Below are 19,374 nucleotides of genomic sequence, written 5' to 3'. Positions count from 1 at the left end.
CGTTATCGTAAAGGTACACGAATAAAAAAATTTCATACTTAAAGTTAAACTTCAGAAATGTATTTCTGGACAAAAGTATGAAAATTACATGATTATATTTTTATAGGTTTAAGTTATTACAGAAGCAGTTTTATGTTTATCAATTAATTTTAGGTGCTGATATATTTATATTTAGTCCAGTTATGTTTTAATCATAATATACATGTAATTATCATCATATTTTGAACTTTTTTGTTAGCTTGTATAATGAAAAATAAAATGATTAATGACATTGTCAGTTCATCACTAGATTGATTTATAACATCTACAAACTAAAAGGTAAACAGAATGTATCTATGATTCACTCTGTTCCTGTGCGGGTACAGTGGTAAATTTATGAATTCTTAATGCTAAAATCGGGGGGTTCAGTTTCATTTGGTGGATACAACAGACAGCCTGATGTGGCTTTGCAATAAGAAAACACACACACTTGTCTCCTTAGTAATGCAATTCTGTGTTTCACCATCAACTATTTCTAGTTTATTCATATAACATTTAATTATTTTCAGGCATATTTTAGTGTTTTTAGTTTCAAATTTTATGCATATTATTTCGTAAAATTTGTGAAGTATAGTTATAATTTATAATGCTAAATTTGGATGTTTCCTTGATAAAAGAACAGATTTTAATTTAAACTTATCAAAACTCCTGTGAATCAGTATTAAGTTTATCAGTCAGAAAAGTCAAATAACATGAATATTTTGAAGTACAAATGTTGTTTGTAGTAAAAGATCTGTTTGTATGATTGCAATGCATGTGGAACTTGTACATGCTTGGTTTAGTTGTATTTTTATAAATGAAAGGTAAGCTATATTACCCACATTAAGCAAGAATAAATTTGTGTCTAAGAGAAATAATCTCAGATTTATAGAACAATGGAAAACATCCAAGAATCATTATAAATTTGTATCGGCACATCTGTCTTTAGTAATGTAGTACTAATATTAAGAGTCGTATTTTAGTTATTAACCTTTTTTCTAAATTTGAATCAGGAACAGCAAGATAGTTGTACTATATTTTCTATCCATTTTCCTTGTTGTGTATAAAAAAAAAAAAAGTAAATTTGATAACAGTGCATTAGCTTAGATGTTATGATTTTTATGATGTGTATAGTTTACATTTGGTTGGATTTGATTAATATGTAGCTTACCTAGTTGCAGCCAACAGTATGTAATATTCCACAGTTTTAAAATATATATGGATGAGTGCAAAGTAAATTGTTTTACTTTGACTGTATACACAATATGTAGTTGTTTCTAAATATACTATACACATGACAACCATGTATATACTTTTTCATAATTTGTAATGACTACGTACACTACTGTGTACAGTATTTTGCACGTGATTAGGTAGTTCAGACTGTATAACTTTAAAAATAAATTTCCAAGACAGACATGTATGTCATCAAGGTTTAAAATCAACTGTATTATGGTTATCTATTTATTTTCATTTACCTCTACACAAACAAATTGTGTGTAAAACGTTCAGCAGATATTTACAACAATGTTATAACAATAACTTGACACGCATAAATGTACAGTTATAATAATATTGTCTTACATGACATATTTTAAACTTGAAGTGACCGAAACAAATCATCTTATTTAAGTTATAATGAACATTAAAATTTTAGCACATACATAAGCTCTTATCATTAGGTTTAATTTAGTTTTACTTCTGTTTAGCATTGTTTTGACCAGAATTGTATATTTCTTCTGAATAGGTTTGCCATATATTTTTATGTACAATGAGCAGGCTTCATAAATGGTGACCTTCAAGTCATTTGTTAAAAATGGTATGGGGTATTATCCACATTAATATTTAGAACTCTGTTGTTTCTTGTGCGTGTGTTTAACTGTTGGTTATTGTGGAGGAGTGAATTTGAACTTGAGTATGAAAAACAAAACAGGTTATTGCAATATTCTAGATGTAAGAAATAATGTGTTATAAGGAACTTTACAAAATCATACTGTTTACTATGATTGTGGGAGTTTTAATATTTTCTAACAAAACAGTAAGAATACTACTGTATTTTTGTTTGAAATGTTTCCAGGGTCTTTTGCTTATAATACTGAATTGGTATCTCTCACTTTCTTTAAATATTGGCTGTGATTAAGTTTTTGTTTGCCATTCTTTGTATTACTTTTATATTGTTTTAATAATTTCGTATTGTGCTTTGTGCTTTTTTTTTACCTCATGAATTGTTTGTGCTGTCTTACTGTATGGGTATTGTAGTTAGTAATTTAGTCTACATATTGCTTGCTGCATGTGAGGAAGTGCCTACTTCAAGTTTTTCCATTTAAGAACTTTATAAAGATTTATACTGAATACTATTATGTTTTTTCTCAAAGATTTTATAGTAACATTAAATGAATAGCAGTAAAACTTGTTAAACAGTTAACTTTCTTGTAATTCTATATTTAACTGGAAAAGAAAAACTTTGCAAATTTTAGATGACTTGAATCTTAATTGTCCAGGAATTAGTAAAATGTTAAAAATAAATTGGGACTAAATTGAGATTTTGTGTTCAGAACAAGATTTAGTGTGAAGAAAACTGTATTTTTCTTCTTTACAGAACTATAAGATTTTAATCCTTTTTTACTGTGAATGGCCTTCAAGTTCAACTTTCCAGCTCCTTGTCGTCATGTCAGTGATGCTGAACAAGATAACTGTGAAGAAGCCTGTGAAGGAAGAATCTGTCCATCAGAAGGAAAGGTACCAATAAACCGTGGAGGTGAAACTGTGTGGGTAGAGGTGTCAGCCATTCCACAGCACGTACAAATTTGTTCATTTCCTTTTTTTTGTTTGTGCATGCTTCTATGATAATTTTAGTTTTGTTGGGTTTTAAAATTTTTTTCTTGAACATTAAATTTCTTTAAGTGAGCTAGACATACATAGTGTAGCTCCTACAGTAACGTCTCGAGGTTATTATAAACGCTAAAATCAGGGGTTCGATTTACCTCGGTGGGCTCAGCAGATAGCCCAACCTGGCTTTGCTGTAAGAAAACACACACAAAATAACATTAACAAAGGAAACGATCCTATATAGTTGTGACGTGCAATATGTATCAATACTGTTTATAGTTCTGATGGGTCTAGTAAGTTATGCATTGTTGTGAATTTGCATGCTTTTATTATAACGACTGTATTTTACGTTTAAATACTGATATTTTTGGTCCATATAATACACATTCGAAGACATGGGGTAGTTTTAATAAAGTAATTTGATGTGTATTTGATTCTTAATTCCATGTCGAATCAAAGCCAACGCTCGAGACAAAAAACAGTGAACAAAATAATACAAAATGCTATAAAGGTTATACTACTTGAAATCATTAAGTTGCATGACCTCCGAAACAGTGTTTACTGTATTGTGTTGGACAATTCACGACATTACCGCAGATTATTTATGTCGTAAAGATTAAATGTCAGAATAGATAATACTATTATTTTATTTTATCTCAAGAACTTAGAGGGGGATTCCAGACGTGTAGTTTCCAGAGACTCTTGTTGATTGTTTGTTTTTGAATTTCGCGCAAAGCTGCACGAGAGTTATCTAAGTTAGCCGTCCCTAATTTAGTTGTGTAAGACTAGAGGGAAGGCAGCTAGTCATTATCACGCACCACCAACTCTTGGGCTACTCTTTTACCAAAGAATAATGGGATTGACTGTAACATAATAACGCCCCCATTAGTGAAAGGGCGTGCATGTTTGGTGTGACGGGGATTCGAACCCGCGACCCTCAAATGAGGAGTCGAGCGCTCTAACTACTCGGTCATGATGAACCGAATCGTGTTGAAGCGAACCAGTTGCACCCTACCTCAACTAAAGGCTCTAACGTCAAGCACTGTGTAAAACCGTACATAGTTTGTGAACTGAGCTATAAATGTACAAAATCTCTTATACTCAAGTATGTGCATTTGTGAAACAAAATTGATGAGAATTTCATACTTTTCTCAGTTTCCAGTCTAGTTATACTAATATTTCCATTCAGGTAGTTCGCTGAACATTGTTCAAATATTGTCTTAATGTATACGGGTTCTTTTCTGAAGAGCTAGGACTGAGAAACTTATTTTTAAAATTTTATTCTGTGTTGGTACGAAACACACAGCTAATGTCATGTTTAATGTGCTGATGAACAAGAAAGAGAAAAAAACAAAAGTTTTATCTTTATAAAAAAATAAATAAATATTAACGTTAACGTGCAATAAGTTGTATTAAATCGAGTCATTAGGTGTAATTATTCAGCTGGTTCACAGCTCGACTTTCAATGGCACTTTTATTCTCGAAAATGCTATGTTGAAAAACACGCGAAAAGTATTTGATACTAGTTCTTCTGTACCAACCAAATAAGATGTATTACATAAATACAAACTATACAGGCAGTTGTGAGTACATACAAAAATTCCCCTCGGTGGACAGAACGATACAGTTCTGTCTCACACGCTATCATTTTCAGCATACTGCAATAAGTTAAGACTTTTGTGTAAATAAAGATACGATACTAATACTCGGGAAGAATTCGGGTTTAGGTAGTCGAGAATTTGAAGCTCAGAATGTTAGTAGCCGAAACAGAATATTCTTTAAGATAATTCATATGTGTGTACATTGATACATCTTAATGAAAGGACTAAAATACATATGTGCATTTAATGATACTTCAAGAATCCAGTTCCATACACAGGAGCCCTATGGATACCAGCGGCGTGAACAGGATTTCCATATGCATAGGCAGTCGTAACATGAGCCTTCACTACAGTAGGTCCGTAAGCGACAACACCTGGTTGGCTGGAGGCCACAACGGCTTCAGCAGGAGCACTAGCGGCGGTTCCTGGTTCGTTGGTCTTAACCGCAGCACAGAAACCAGCACCATCAACAACGTACTCAACTCTGCGGTAACGACCGTCGATGTCAGTCAGACTGTAGGCTCCAAGTTTGTTTCCGTATCCGTCTCCAGCCTCCCAACGGCCATTGGTGGCCCCGAGTGGGTCAACAATGTCGTAGTTGAAGGCGTAGTTACCAAAGTCCTGTAATATTTTAAATTGTGTTTAAAAAATTTAGAAGCAATCGATAAACATTTGCCTTCATTCATTTTCATTCGAATCGAGTTAACTCAATTAGCTATCCTAAAATTTCATGTGTGCTTATACTAAACATTGGTGGGTGAATATGTTATGTAATTCAACTTATTACCTTTAGCTGAATTTCATTCGTTAAATATATTGCTATTACTCTTTATGGCAAAAAATACGTCACTTTATAGGATAAAATATTATTTATATCATGGCGGCGAGAACTGACACTAGAACCACCTGCTAAACCATAGTACAGACCAGTGATGTCGAGAAACCCACTTTAATGAAAACCCAGTGGGAAACATTTGAAGCTGTTAGAATGCCAAATGAAAAAAGACAATATAAAATACCTTTTACAAAAACTGTAAAACTTGAAAGTTCATTAACATCATGTGGTTCACTTCATGATGCTTCACCACAGGTCTCTGTTCCCCAACTTCAGATTTCTCACTTGGATAAGCATGCCCGCAATAGAAATGCAAACTCAACCCAAAATGAAGTGTTGCTAACTACATTTAATTCTGTATCCACAACTCGCACACTACCACAATTAACATACCAAGATGCAGGTTTTGGACCAAGTACTAGCTCTTTCATAAATAAGTCAAAATTCAAGTTAGAGGATGCAGCAACACCTGATAAAACTCAACTGAGCAGAAGAATTGCTGATCCTTTAGAAGATGGTTTTACACTTTGCTGCAGTGTGTTTTGTGTGTGGAGAATGTTCTTCAGCAACTCGAACCTATTCACTATGGGCACATCCAAACCAAGAAGAAACAGCTTTCTTCCCATTTCTGTTCTAGCATATGCCTCCTAATAAAAGTGAGCCTCTTAAAGAAGATAGCAGCTGTTTTGTGTGTACTTTTTGTTACCACTCGTTGACAGCTCAGTGGATTGCTTATGAAACTTCACCTTATCCTGAAGATAGCAACCCCTGGCAACGTCAGTACGATACTTACCATTACGTGTGTTTATATGTGGAATCACTACTTACAGGAAGAGCACACGCTCCATATCTGTGGAAGATTTCCCTTTTCTCATCGAGCATTCCAGACCAGCTGGTTTTCTAGCAATAAACAGAGGGGAAAGTGTTATCACCTGTCTGACATGCTTTGAGTCTTTAATGTTCCAGTGGAAAGACTTTGAACGCATGAAGGTCCCTGTTGAGCTTCGGAAGTAAAATTGGATTGTTCTTCCCACCCGATGATGATATCTTCCAAGCTAATCAAGAGACAGTAAGTTTTTCTGTATTAAAGATTAGAATATAATGTAGATTTAAGTGTTTTTACCAGACTGATTTTGGTGTAGATGTGGATGACCATAGTTGAATAGCCTTTTGTTAATATTAGTAAGAATAAGTTAATGGAATGTTGTTTGGTTCATTGATGATATCCAGCAGTCACTAAAGCAACAAAATCTTTTTTTAGAAGCAAGGTTTAACTGGAAAAGGCTGGAATGAAGTGGAGATGTTTCTTCAACAGTGTTTGCCTGCTGATTTGAAGATAATCTTTTTGAACTATTATCATATGTCATCACAGTGCTTGACCTATGCTAATAAGTTCAAAATGTTACCTATAACTTAAAAGGCAAATATAGCTCATAAAAATGATAAATCCAGCCAACTGAAATGTCAAATTTTATGTTAATAATTAAGTTCCAATCAGAGAAAGTTACTGACTTTGAGCTAAACAAAAAGTTATTCTGGTAAGGATATAGCTTAAATGCTTAAAACAACCAAAACTAATTGCACATACCTGCTATTAAGCAAACCATTTCCAAATTTATTACTCTAACATAAAAAAAGTCATTTTTGCAGCATGATCTGCTGCTAGGCTTTAATAGCTTGAACCTGTTACTATGTAAATTAAAGCTTATACCTACAGTCGTTTCATTCCATCTTTAAACAGATTACCATAACATCATTAAACCTATAATAATTTTAATTACATAAATCATGCTCTACATATATCTAATCCTCCTATGTCCTTGTGGAAACAAGTCCACAATTTGGAGTCTTTTTTTTTTTTTTTGATAGGTTTTTCCTCCCTTTTCTTAGAAGACCAAAGTTTTAAGTGAAGTGTCAACAGAGCTTTAACCCTTTTGCTGTTAAATTTATAACTACTGCTCATTTTGTTTGTTTTTATGCCACTTCACAAGGAAATTACAGAGATTTGGATCTTGTATCACTGGGTTCCTAGGACACCAAATTTTACCATTATGGCTTTTTTTATTTTTTATATTGTGTATTCTGCTGCTGAAAATTAGATTTGTAAGAAGATGTGCAAATTCTTGGAAATTCAGAACTGCAGGTATTTGGCATGTACCAGTCAATGAAAAATGTGTATCAGATCAAAACTATATATATTTAATTCACAAATCATTAGTAATTCTCATGGTAACAAACATTTAAGTTAATGCAAAACTATTATTACTTTTACCTACAGTTTGATTTTAAACTCTAGGAAGGATATACAAGTTGATAAGAAATACAAAAGTTTTAAACTGTTAACTATGCACATTAAATGTCACTTTAGTTACATGGTAGAAATAAGGTAAACTTCTTTTATTAGTTTCTTAGGTTCACATGAAAAACTTGGATGCAAAATATGGTATAATTTATTCCCAACAACATATATCTGCCAACAGAATTATAATAATTGTACTTGCTGTTAAAAATTACATTCTAGTTTTTTGTGGAATGCAGAAAGAATGTGTAGATTTTTTATTTTGGTCCTTGGGCAGGTGTTTTGTTTTTCTTCAAATTATAAACTCCTTCATTAAGGCATATCTCTAGAAATCATATCTGGCATTAGCACACAGGTAAGAAACTTATCTTTGGAAGAATAAAGCTAAATATTTTAGGGTGATTAAATTGTTTGTTTGTATGTACAGTACTCTACAATTTGTAAATTATGTTTACATGCATACTACAATATAAGATAATATAATAGTATGAGTACATGGGCATTGTTATTATTACTGATTAAAATTTTACAAGAACAGTATCTTTTATTTTTATTGTAATTATCCAGAACAAGTATCATTTATATATTGGAAACACCAAAAAGCAGTACATAATTGTGGTAATTTTCAAGAACTAACTTTTTTCCTCTTGTAATTATCAAAAAACCAGTACCTTTCTTTCTGTTTGAGATATCAAAACTAGTGCATAACCTTCTGTTGGAACTGTCAAGATCCTTTCTTTCTTTTAGAGTTATTTGAAAGTGGTGAAAGGCATTTTCTCATGAGTAAGCCAGATCAGAAACCCTCAGATCATATTAAAACTCTGAAGTTCTATCTACAGAGCTATACGTACAGGAGTTTTTTAGCCCAAGCCGATAACTCTATACCTTACTTATTATACCATATTTAAATACTAATGTAAAGCTACTTTGTGTTCAATAATCATGATAAATTAATCACCACTCTACTTCCCTTTTCATGATATATCAAAAAGGAAGATATCTTCATGTTTGGAGGTGACATTTGCAACATTTTAAATTACCAAGTATTTTTGTGTACAGATTTTAAATGCTCTAAGTAAGACTGCATGCTTGTGGGGATTGATTTGGTTGAGGGTGGTTATATTTCAAACACTAACCATCTTTATGGACACAACCTTTTCTTTTTTTTCCTGTGTAAATTAATTTATTTTTATTAATGTTAAGCTGTACAGAAAAGTTTACAGTGGTAGCCTGGTGACTATATAGTTGTTGCAATATATTATGTGGAGATGTTTTATTTCTTTAACATTCCTGTGTTAATACAAATTATAACTCAACATTTTTAATAAGCAGTCTTTGAAAAGTACAGTTGGCTAGTGGAATGTCTCTTCTGCTGGTAGATTTCTCTAGCACTAGCTCAGCTAACCACTTCCTGGAAAAGTTAAAATAAACCCCTGCTTAAAAGTTAAACATTTAAAGAAAACAGGAAAGAGTATGGTCAAGACAGATGTTTTTTTTTTTTTAAAAAGACAATTGGTTTATGGAATGAGTTGCTATGAGTAGTAGTATTTGTTAGCACTTTACATATAAATACATATAATTTAAGGGCAACATATGACTTGTTGGTTCATCTAGGCCATCAGATCCACTAAACTCTAAGATAAAAGTAACACACTCAAAGCTCGTCTTTATCACTTTTCAAACATTCCCTTAAACACCTGTAAATTAACTGCATTTACATCTGAAGGCAACTCCCTTTTTAAAGGCCAACAACCCTGTTAGAAGAATAAAACTATTAGCTGAACATCACTCCTATTTTGCCAAAGTATGTTTTAAATTCCCTGGTCTCACCATTTTAATCATCAAATATGGAAAAAAGATGATGCATCAACACTTCTGTTTACAATCTTGAACACTCGAATCAGATCTCCTCTAAATTCTTTCCTCAAAAAAAACTTTCAGTGATTTTAACCTGTCCTCATTGGACAACAGTTTCATCCAAGGTATCATCATACTAGTCCTTCTTTGAACCTTTTCCAGTAATTCAGTGTTCTCTCTATATTAAGGAACTTTAAACTAAACATTACTCCAGATGTGATCTCACTTATGACCTGCACAATGGCATTATAACCTCTTTTGGCATGTATTCAATATTTCTGTAGGTAAAGCATGATATCCTATTTTCCGTATCACTAGCGACAGTATACTACTTGGATTGCTTGAGAGACTGGTCAATCTAAACATCAAGATCTTTTTCTGCTGCAACACAGTTGAGGCTATTTCTATCAAAATTATATATACTGATAATTCAGATTGTCAAAGCTCAAATACATTCCCTTGCATTTATTATATTTAAAAGCCACCTGCCTTCTATTCACTCAACTTATCAAATAAACCAAATCATTTTCTAAAGCAACAACATATTCTTCTTATAGCCAGCAGCACACCTTATTGAAGCTAAACACCACTTTGATCAGTATTCTTCTTATAACCAGTAGCACACCTTATTGAAGCTAAACATCACTTTGATCAAGGAAAAAAAATTAAAAAAAGCAAATTCTTGCATATCTTTGAAGAAAAGTAAAAAATATTAATAGCCTGGAAGTTTTAGAAATATATATAGAAGTATCAAAAACAACTCCAGAAAAAGTTATAAATGACCGAACCAACTTAAGCTCCTCACCACTTGTTTCAAGGTGAATTTGAAGGCTATTTCCTGTTCTTTGGTTAAAAATATATAAACCTGTTTACAAACCTTTTCAGTCTAAACCTGATGGTGAAACCATGGTCATTAATGAATAGAGTACTTGTGAAACATAGTTTTTTTCTCCTCCATTCTTTAAGGCAGGGGGCCCAGCATGCCAGGTGGTTAAAACACTTGACTCGTAATCTGAGGGTCATGGGTTTGAATCCACGTCACACCAAACATGCTCGCCCTTTCAGCCATGGGGCATTATAAGTAACAGTCAATCTCACTATTTGTTGATAAAAGAGTAGTCTAAGAATTGGCAGTGGGTGGTGATGACTAGTTGCCTTTCCTCTAGTCTTATACTGCAAAATTAGGGATGGGTAGCACAAATAGCCCTTATGTAGCTTTGTGTGAAATTCAAAACAAACCTTTAAGGCCGTATATTCCCTTAATAAACCATGCTGATTTTCTTCAACAAAATTGTAAACTCTATTAAATGACTTTGCAAGTAATCTCTTATCAAATTTGAAACAAATGTTCCTACTACTGATATAAGAATAATAGGTCTTTAATTACAAGGACAGTATTCACTTCTTTTGAAAAGAGGAGTAATATTAGCTAACTTCTAATCTTTTGACACCTGCCTACTTTATGAGGAGTTAGAAAATAAAATAGTTCCACATGGTTTGCATAACCAATCCTTAAGCTCCTTCAACACCCTTAGGCAAATATTATTTGGCTCAGGTGATTTATTCTTTAAACTTCTCAATTTGTTGTGTTTTATTTTTCACAACCTCAGAATTAATGTGATCATCTTGTTCATTTTTGTTTTCATCTAAAAGTTGTTCAGGACAAGGAACACTGCTTAAATCTTCATCAATGAAATTTAAAGAAAAATAGAATCCAGGAACATAGCCATCCCATAACCATCGTTATCTTTCTGGTATTAGCCCTATTCTTATTTTGACATTTTGTTTATCTTTAATGTATTTAAAGAAATCTATGCTATTAATTTTCAAGTTTTCACCCAACCTTTCTTTCCATAGTTTTTTTTATTAACTTTCCATTTGACAACAACTCTCTTGATCTTTTTTTAATTCTCTGAATCTCCCATTGTTCCATTAAATTTAAGTTTCTTATTTTATCTTTTATAAAATTTACAAGTCATTCTGATTTGTTGATTTTAGCTCCATTTTTTTATGAGAACATTCATATATTGAATATTTAATAATTTTTTTAATTATTAAATTAGCATCTCAATTAATTTATTTTTCCCCTATTCATAGCAGACAACTTTTGTCTAATCCCTTCAGAGTGTTTGAGAGAGCAGTTGATGCCCAATAGTGTGTAAGGCTTTGAAGGGTCAAGTGGTCTGTTTTTGTTTGTACATTATGTACTTAAACATACTGGATTTTATGTCATGAAGGGACCTTTAACACCAAAAATAGCAATGTGCATCAGAACTGCCATTCCTGTTACTACTGAAAAACTAAGATTAATAGGCACAAACAAATATTTTCATTTCTCAACCAGATATTATTTTGCAGAATAATAGTATTAATTTGAATTTAAATAGTCATTCTGGTAGTACAGGAATCATGATGTACAAGACATCTGTGAAAGTTGAGCTGCTTTACTAGTCCAGTCAACAAATAGCTAGAGATTAGCAGTACTTAAGTTATAAGGGGAATTTCTCTTGTAAGCTAAAAGAATAAATGTGAAAATGTGTGATGATGAGAAACCCACTTGAAATAAAAATGTATCTCAGGATGGCTGGTATGGGTATTAACACTTTAAAATAAAGTACAGAACGGCATTTTTGTTAACCTAAAGATGACCTAGGAAAATTGAAACATTGTTCTGTACTTTATTTTAATTACAGTTTTAATATCCATATCAGCTGTCTTGAGAATACTGTTTTCTGTGTTTACTATTAATTTTTGTGTTGTGTAATAATTTCCAGTAACACTTTGTTTTACAGTTTATTGTAAATGTTTGATAGTCATCAGTTTCCAATAACAGTTTTGTATGATAATAACTAATTTTCCATTAGTATGTTTTCCTGGTGTAATATATTAAAATTTATCAGTCATAAGCACAATCTAAGTCATGCAGCCATTTTATAGAATAGGAATGGAAAAACAGTTGATTAATTCAGCAACCTACTGCTATGTAACATTTCTTTTGTGCTACACTTGGGCAAAATTCATGGTATGGTAAATATAAAAACAACAACTTGCAGATGTTTATGTACCTAAACAATCAAGGCACACCATTTTCCAATTTATTTGAAATTGTCAGTTCTGAGAGAAATTTATGTTTGGACTGTCTAGCTTTTGAGTTAGCTCAGTCATTGAAATAATTTATTGTTTGCGTTTTTATCTGAAATAAGAAATGAAACAAGAATAATGAGGAGTCTGTAACATCATATGTTGAGAAACCTTTGTTACCATTATACTATAGATCAGATTCCATTTTCGAAGGTAATTTTCCATATAAACCTTAATAAAAGATTCTCTTTCTCTTTGTTTTCTTATGTCAACTTAATCAGAAATTTTTCTGATCTTTTAAAACCTCTTTCTCTTGTAGCTGAAATTTAAATAATGTGTATTTGAAGTATCAGGAATGTCTACAATATCCACAATGTTGAAAAACTTTCACTTCCTATTAATGTTCTCTATTAATCTTTAATAGCTTTTAAACTTTACGTCTACATGTAATGTATATGCAAAATACTAGACAATTAAACATCTAGGTAAAACACCCCCTTGTTCCAAATAAAAGTTAAAATCTCTGTTTTTTGTTATTAATTTACTCAAAAGATAAACATTTTTAAAATTTATTTATAAAAACTATTCATTGTGCACAGTGCTAAAACGTTGTTAATAGTGATTAGCTACCTTTTGAAATATCACATTGAGGTATTTGTAAATGTATAGTATTAAGGCATTTATATATGTAGAATAGATTTCAGTTCTGCGTGCGTTATAAAAGTTAAATTCTTGTGTTTGTAAATCAGTCATTCACAAAATACAAAATGAACTGATTTTTCGTTGAAAAGTTATTCCATTATGAAAGATATAGTTTAATTTTGAGACATTTTCGTGTTTGTATTTACAAAAAAAAGTTTGAATATAATGTCGTTTCATAAATTGATATCCTGTAATAAACTGTTATTTTGTGTAACGAATAGTGAATTGAAAGTATTTAATATACTAGTTTTGAAATGTGTGTTTATCGGATAAAAAGGTTATTGCACGTGACCGTGGAAGTGTCCCACATGGTCGATGTTTGAAAATATTCCATGACGTCATTTAGGAATTGCGAATTTTCCGTGAGCTGTACTATGTTGTGAGGTAGAAATAATTTAAATATATTGTAGATAGTGAAAATATATTTAAAAAGCCCTGAAACAAAGTAAAGCAATGTACAATATAGCAATAGAAAAATATCACGAGTGGGTAAATGCTGAAATTACATATGCATTGCGTATACAGTTAATTTTCACTTGGGAGCAAAGAACTTTATTTAATCTATAGTACCCTGTGATGAAAGCATGCATGCGACTTTATGATAGGCACTACATGATGTATCCACGTGTCGACAGTACATATATTTATTTATTCAGACTTAATTTTTTTTGCTGAGCATACTGTTGTATTGTATCGTGGCTATATATTTTTTCATGGAAATATTTAGGTAGTAAATAATTATCTTAAGACGTAAGGTCATTAAAATGTCTTAGTTGAAGTCGTTCGTTTATTCATTGTGTATATATACTGTTATGCGTGTTCAAAATACTTTATTAATTTGGTGAAATGCCACGCGTTATCATTATTTCATGTTAATGTTTTGGTATAGTAGACGTAAAAAAACAGCATCGTTAATAAAGTATACATACTAAGTATAGATAACTAAGAAACTCGCGAAGTCTGACTTACTACAATCTTAAAATCACCCTAAAACACACACGTCTAACAGTTTAATCTGTCGCAATGTCACTCGTTTTTGGTTATATTTAACGTTCCAGGTATCTCATGACTGACTTGTGAAACTCAGTCAAAATCGGTTTAATAGTAATATTTTATAGAAAAACATAACGTACACAATGATACGTTTTGTTCAGTTTTGTGTAAAGCTGCCCAAGGGCTATCTATGCTAGCCGCCCCTAATTTAGCAGTGATAAGACTAGAGGGAAAGTAGCTAGTCCGCACAACACCCCAAAAGCTCTTGGCCTACATTTTTTTTTTTTTTTTTTAATTTTCGACTCGCATGTTAAGAATTAAGAGCGCTAACCACCTGACCATGCCAGATCGTATACAACGGTATGAACAACATGCAAATTGTACAACAGTATGAACAACACACCAAAATAATGAATGGAAAAGCTGAGGTTGTCCTAGTTATTAGCGTGCGCGAACTATTTGTTAGGATTCCTGGTTTACAATCCAATTCTAACGAACATATTCCACATTCTATGATAATGGAGAATACTATCTGACGATCATACAAGAGTCCGATATTTGGCGTTGACGCACAAGTACTAAACGTCCATAACTTGGAGAATTTTGTCCATACTGTGATGATGAATGTTCGTTATTTAAGCATTGACCTTTAAGTCCATCAATTACGAAGGATAAAGACACATGATTTCACGTGTCCACCAATGAGAGTAGTGACCTCGGATAACCTTTCCCTTCTCGTCTTTTGTGTTCTGTGCCCAAGAAATCTGAGAACTCGAGAGATGTACTTGGATATCACAGTTGAAGGAGCACAGAGTGACCTTACAGTTGTAAATCTGAACGCATTATAAATTTAAAATGCAGTGCTCACTTCAGTATAGTAGAGCCTGCTTAACAATATTAGAAGAAAGACTATCGAAAGTGCCCATCACATGGTGCATCTTGAGTTGAATATAAACAAAGAATATATATATAATTTATGTAATTTAAAAGAAGATCATGTCTCTTGACCGTCAATCTGTACGAGTTCGATGTGACAGAAGGTGCACGTGCAACAGGGCTTGTCACACACAGCATGTCTCCCTTCTCTCTCCCTAATCATAAGTGTTAATCACCACATTTCACTTGTGTTAAATAGTTTACGGTTGATTAAAGATCGACTTGTGTAAATAACAAAACACATCGATAAACACGTAAAAATAATTGATATATTGATCAACATCGTATAAATATCATATGACGTATTGATAAACGCTATTGTATGAAAATACGTAAAGTATTAATAAATACTTGTATGAGTAGTAAAAATAAATAAACAATTTTAAAAGAAATTAGGAACCATTGGGTATTTTGGATGGCATTATGATCTATATAGTTAAATGAAGCAGTCTAAATCACGATACCATCCAAAGTATAGACTGAAAATCGTTTTAAAATATATCCAAGTCGTATCACTTTACTTATTACTGTACTTTTATTATGACACTTAATTTGTTTTGAATAGTTTTACAGAAATTTTAACAATAACCAATGATACCTATTTTCCGTTAAAGTTTTAATTTTTCCCTATATATTTCAGTTTTATGTCTATGCAATGAACACGATACATATAAACTTTCAGAATAGCCATATCCACGATAGCTATAACTTTTACAATAATTAAAAATCACAATCAGAACTACATAAAATTTAATACTTACTTTGATCAGTAGATAAGTGTATAAAACTGTCACAGTAGGGATTGAGGTTTATAAATTTTGATTATTATTTCCTTACTTTTGTAGCACGATCTCTACTGAATCTTAATATATATATATTTATAATATTCTTGCTTGCTTTCTTTTCATGTTCCAGGTGGGTTAAGGCGTTCGACTCGTATTCCGAGAGACGCGTGTTCGAATCCCTGTTGCGCTAAACCAGCTCCCCCTTTCCCCCATGGGGTCGTTATAATGTGACGGTCAATCCCACTATTCGTTGCTAAAAGAGTAGCTCAAGAGTTAGCGATGGGTGGTGATGACGAGCTGCCTTCCCTTTAATCTTACATTAATAAATTAGGGACGGCTAGCACAGATAGCCCTCATGTAGCTTTGCGCAAATTAAAAAAAAAAAAAATCTTTTTTATGTTATTCTTATATAAAGTATATACTTTACCTATAGAAATTGTATTTATCCACCAGTTTGTAGCACCATCTGTTGGTTTAAATCGGGTTGAAAAGATATTTATGTATGTCTATGATATGTTTACTATTAATAAAAACTCTGTATATATTTATAGGTATATTAAAAGTAGATACCCACAGACCAGTCAAGTAAGCTAGATAAATCTTGTAACAATAGTCCAATCCCTCTGCCCCCAGTGGCTCAGCGGTATGTCTGCGGATTTAAACGCTAAAAACCGGACTTCGATACCCGTGGTAGGCAGAGCACAGGTAGCCCATTGTGTAGCTTTGTGCTTAATTCAAAACAAGAACAAAAACAATCAAGCCCTGTAGGGGCGAGTTTCGTTGACATGATCGGGTAGGAAGTAGACGAAACATTGATGTACCGTAAACCTTAGCGACCTTTTATCTTATTATTAGTATATATATATGACAGGTTTTCACTTAGGAATTCAATAGGATGGTTTTTCGGCGCATGAATTATTTGAAAACCTTGTCAGTCCCTTCTATTACTGTACTTAATAATAAATAAATGTACTGCAAAACTCTTAAAAAAATAAATATTGTTAAACACTTTCATGAATCATCTTACTATAACGGTAGTAGCGCGTATATCAGTATCTATGTATATAACCAAAACTCATGCGCTATATATTGAACCACACCACAAACAAAAATTCATACATTTGAAACTTTGGGTATTCAGAACTTAGACAATTAGAAAAATAACTGTAGTATGTGTAACAACCATTTCTGTATAATATAACACAGTTTTAAATAAAAAGTACTCGCTTTACTATGAAAACAGGAATGGAATGGACAGGTGGTTAAGGCACTAGACTCATAATCTGAAGGTTACGGGTTCGGATCCCCGTCACACCAACCGTGCTTGCTATTTCAGCCGTGAGGTCGTTATAACGTTACCGTCAATCTCTATTCGTTGGTAAAAGAGTAGTCCAAGAGTTGGCGGTGGGTAGTGATGGCTACTGCCTTCCCTTTAGTCTTACACTGCTAAATTAGGGATAATTAACGCACATAGCTCTCGTGTAGTTTTGCTCTAAATTAAAAAATAAACGCAACTTTTTCTCGGACTGCACGTGAATATTTGACTATATGTTTATTGATACAATTTTTAAATGTAGTACTGAGACTTCATAGTTCGTATAAAATATCTTTCACTAAACGGTATCACTTTTCATATATAAGAGCATTACAGTTTATATTAGTAAAATATATAAAAATATTAAGTTTTGTACATTGAATCTTTTTAATGAAGTTACGTATCACTAAAGAAACAATCCGAAAACGACTCTTCCCTTGTATAACTTTTTGCTTTTATGTTAAGTGGTCTTTGGTTTGAATTGCCTCGAAGTGCGGCGCTGCATATTGTATTAAAAAGAAATATATATATTTGGTAACATATTTTCTTCCCTTTATATATATTTTTGCATAAGTATCATGGTAGCTAAGGTTTATCTAAGCAGTCTCGCGTTATAAAGCACGTGATGGTATTTTACTTTAACGTGTTGTTGTAAAACAAGTTTTTCTTAGAATTTGTTTGTTTGTGTTTTGAATTTCGCGCAAAGCTACACAAGGTTATCTACGCTAGCCGTCCCTAATTTAGCAGTGTAAGACTACAGGCAAAGCAGCTGGTCATCACAACACAAACCACCGCCAATTTTGACCCTCACATTATAACGCCCCACGTCTGAAAGGACGATCATATTTGGTGTAACGGGATTCAAACCTCGACCCTCGGATTACGGGTCGAGTGCCTTACTCACCTGGCCATGTCGGGTCAGTTTTCTTAGAAGGCTGTATTGTTGCAAAGTTGTTAAGAGATCGAAAAATTACAATAGCCTAAGCAGCTGCCACGTAAAAGCTGGTTTGCTGTATAATATCTATATAAATGTAATAGTACTGTGCTATATGTCCATATACTTACTTCGCAGGGTGTTGATGGATCTTCAAAATTAATATGGAGGCTTATTAGGTCCATACGGAGGAATAAGTTTTCAGTTTTGCGGTTTTTACCACTACTTCGTCCTCTGTAGATGGATCTTTACCAATTTTGGTAAAAGGGTTCCTTGGGTCTATGGGAAGATATTTATAAACTTCCAGTTTTGCGGTTTTTGTAAGGCTTTTTTTGCGTTTTTTACCACTACCTCGCCCCCTGTTTACGAATATTTACTAAGTCTGGCAAGAAGGCTTGTTAGGTTCATACAGAAATACAATGTAATATGCAGTATCACCTTTATGTTTTGCAGTTTTATGGGCGTTTTTGCAGTTTTTACAATCGCATTTTAGGAAAACAACTTTGCATGTTGCAATATAACTTTTCATTTATCATGAATTTACATAATTTCTACCCAGAAAAGGGGTACTTTAGCGAGGCTAATAATAAATTAAGCACAATGTCATAATATTGGTCACACACCTAAACCATTTTGGACTACTATATAATGAATTATACAGACCTCAAGTTTTATATAACTCGAGCTTTGTGTATAAGGAGTGGTTTAGTTTTAATTTTCTGAATGCTCAGAGAGATATTTCAATATTGTATTTACTTAGTGACAAAGGAAAAGACTACCACCAAATCACCACAGTTTAACTTCTATAATAAATAGTAGGCTTATCACAAAATAACGTTGAATTTCATATGTAGACGCCTTTTCGACACCCGCAGAAGCGAAGGAAACTTATTTGAAACGATTTTAATTCAGCTCTTAAAAAGTTACAAATTTAATTCTTTATATGTGGAGTCAAAAGGGGTTTGGCGTTTTCGGTACTGGATCCAAGGATTTACATGATAATTAGCACAAGTATTAGGGAGGAAAAAACTATTACTAAATGTAAGAGCTATGTAGGGCTGCCTGGTGAACTTGAAAAATGTGATCAAAGAAGATAGGGTGAGAATGGACTCATCACTTGATCCGCTTAGTATTTATATTGCAGACTCGGCAGTCTTGGCTTTACATGGAAAATAAAATCCTTATATTA

The 19,374-nt window shown here is 32.7% G+C and overlaps 2 protein-coding genes across 24 annotated transcripts in view; one reads left to right on the top strand and one right to left on the bottom strand.

The window, feature by feature from the left end:
* The window catches only part of LOC143242162 (sodium- and chloride-dependent GABA transporter 1-like), a 532,318-nt gene that overhangs the window by 263,076 nt on the left and 249,868 nt on the right, over nucleotides 1-19,374 (bottom strand). The window lies entirely within an intron of this gene.
* LOC143242429 (uncharacterized) overlaps nucleotides 1-19,374 on the top strand; it is a 59,190-nt gene that overhangs the window by 11,717 nt on the left and 28,099 nt on the right. For 3 of the 20 annotated variants that reach the window (XR_013022674.1, XR_013022673.1, XR_013022672.1), the window contains 2 exons: nucleotides 2,618-2,786; nucleotides 4,727-6,352. Coding sequence is in view for 7 of the 20 variants with exons in the window: in XM_076485810.1 (XP_076341925.1) it covers nucleotides 2,650-2,817 (168 nt within the window). In the remaining 13 variants the exon portion in view is untranslated. Of the gene's footprint in view, nucleotides 1-2,617; nucleotides 6,353-19,374 lie in introns of all 20 variants that reach the window. The other 17 variants (XR_013022676.1, XR_013022675.1, XR_013022678.1 and 14 more) reach the window with 11 other exon arrangements.

The sequence above is a fragment of the Tachypleus tridentatus genome, unplaced genomic scaffold (genome assembly GCF_004210375.1).
Source record: "Tachypleus tridentatus isolate NWPU-2018 unplaced genomic scaffold, ASM421037v1 Hic_cluster_2, whole genome shotgun sequence".
NCBI lineage: Eukaryota > Metazoa > Arthropoda > Merostomata > Xiphosura > Limulidae > Tachypleus > Tachypleus tridentatus.
The sequence above is the reverse complement of the archived record's forward strand: the minus strand, read 5'-3'. Positions and strand labels throughout refer to the sequence as shown.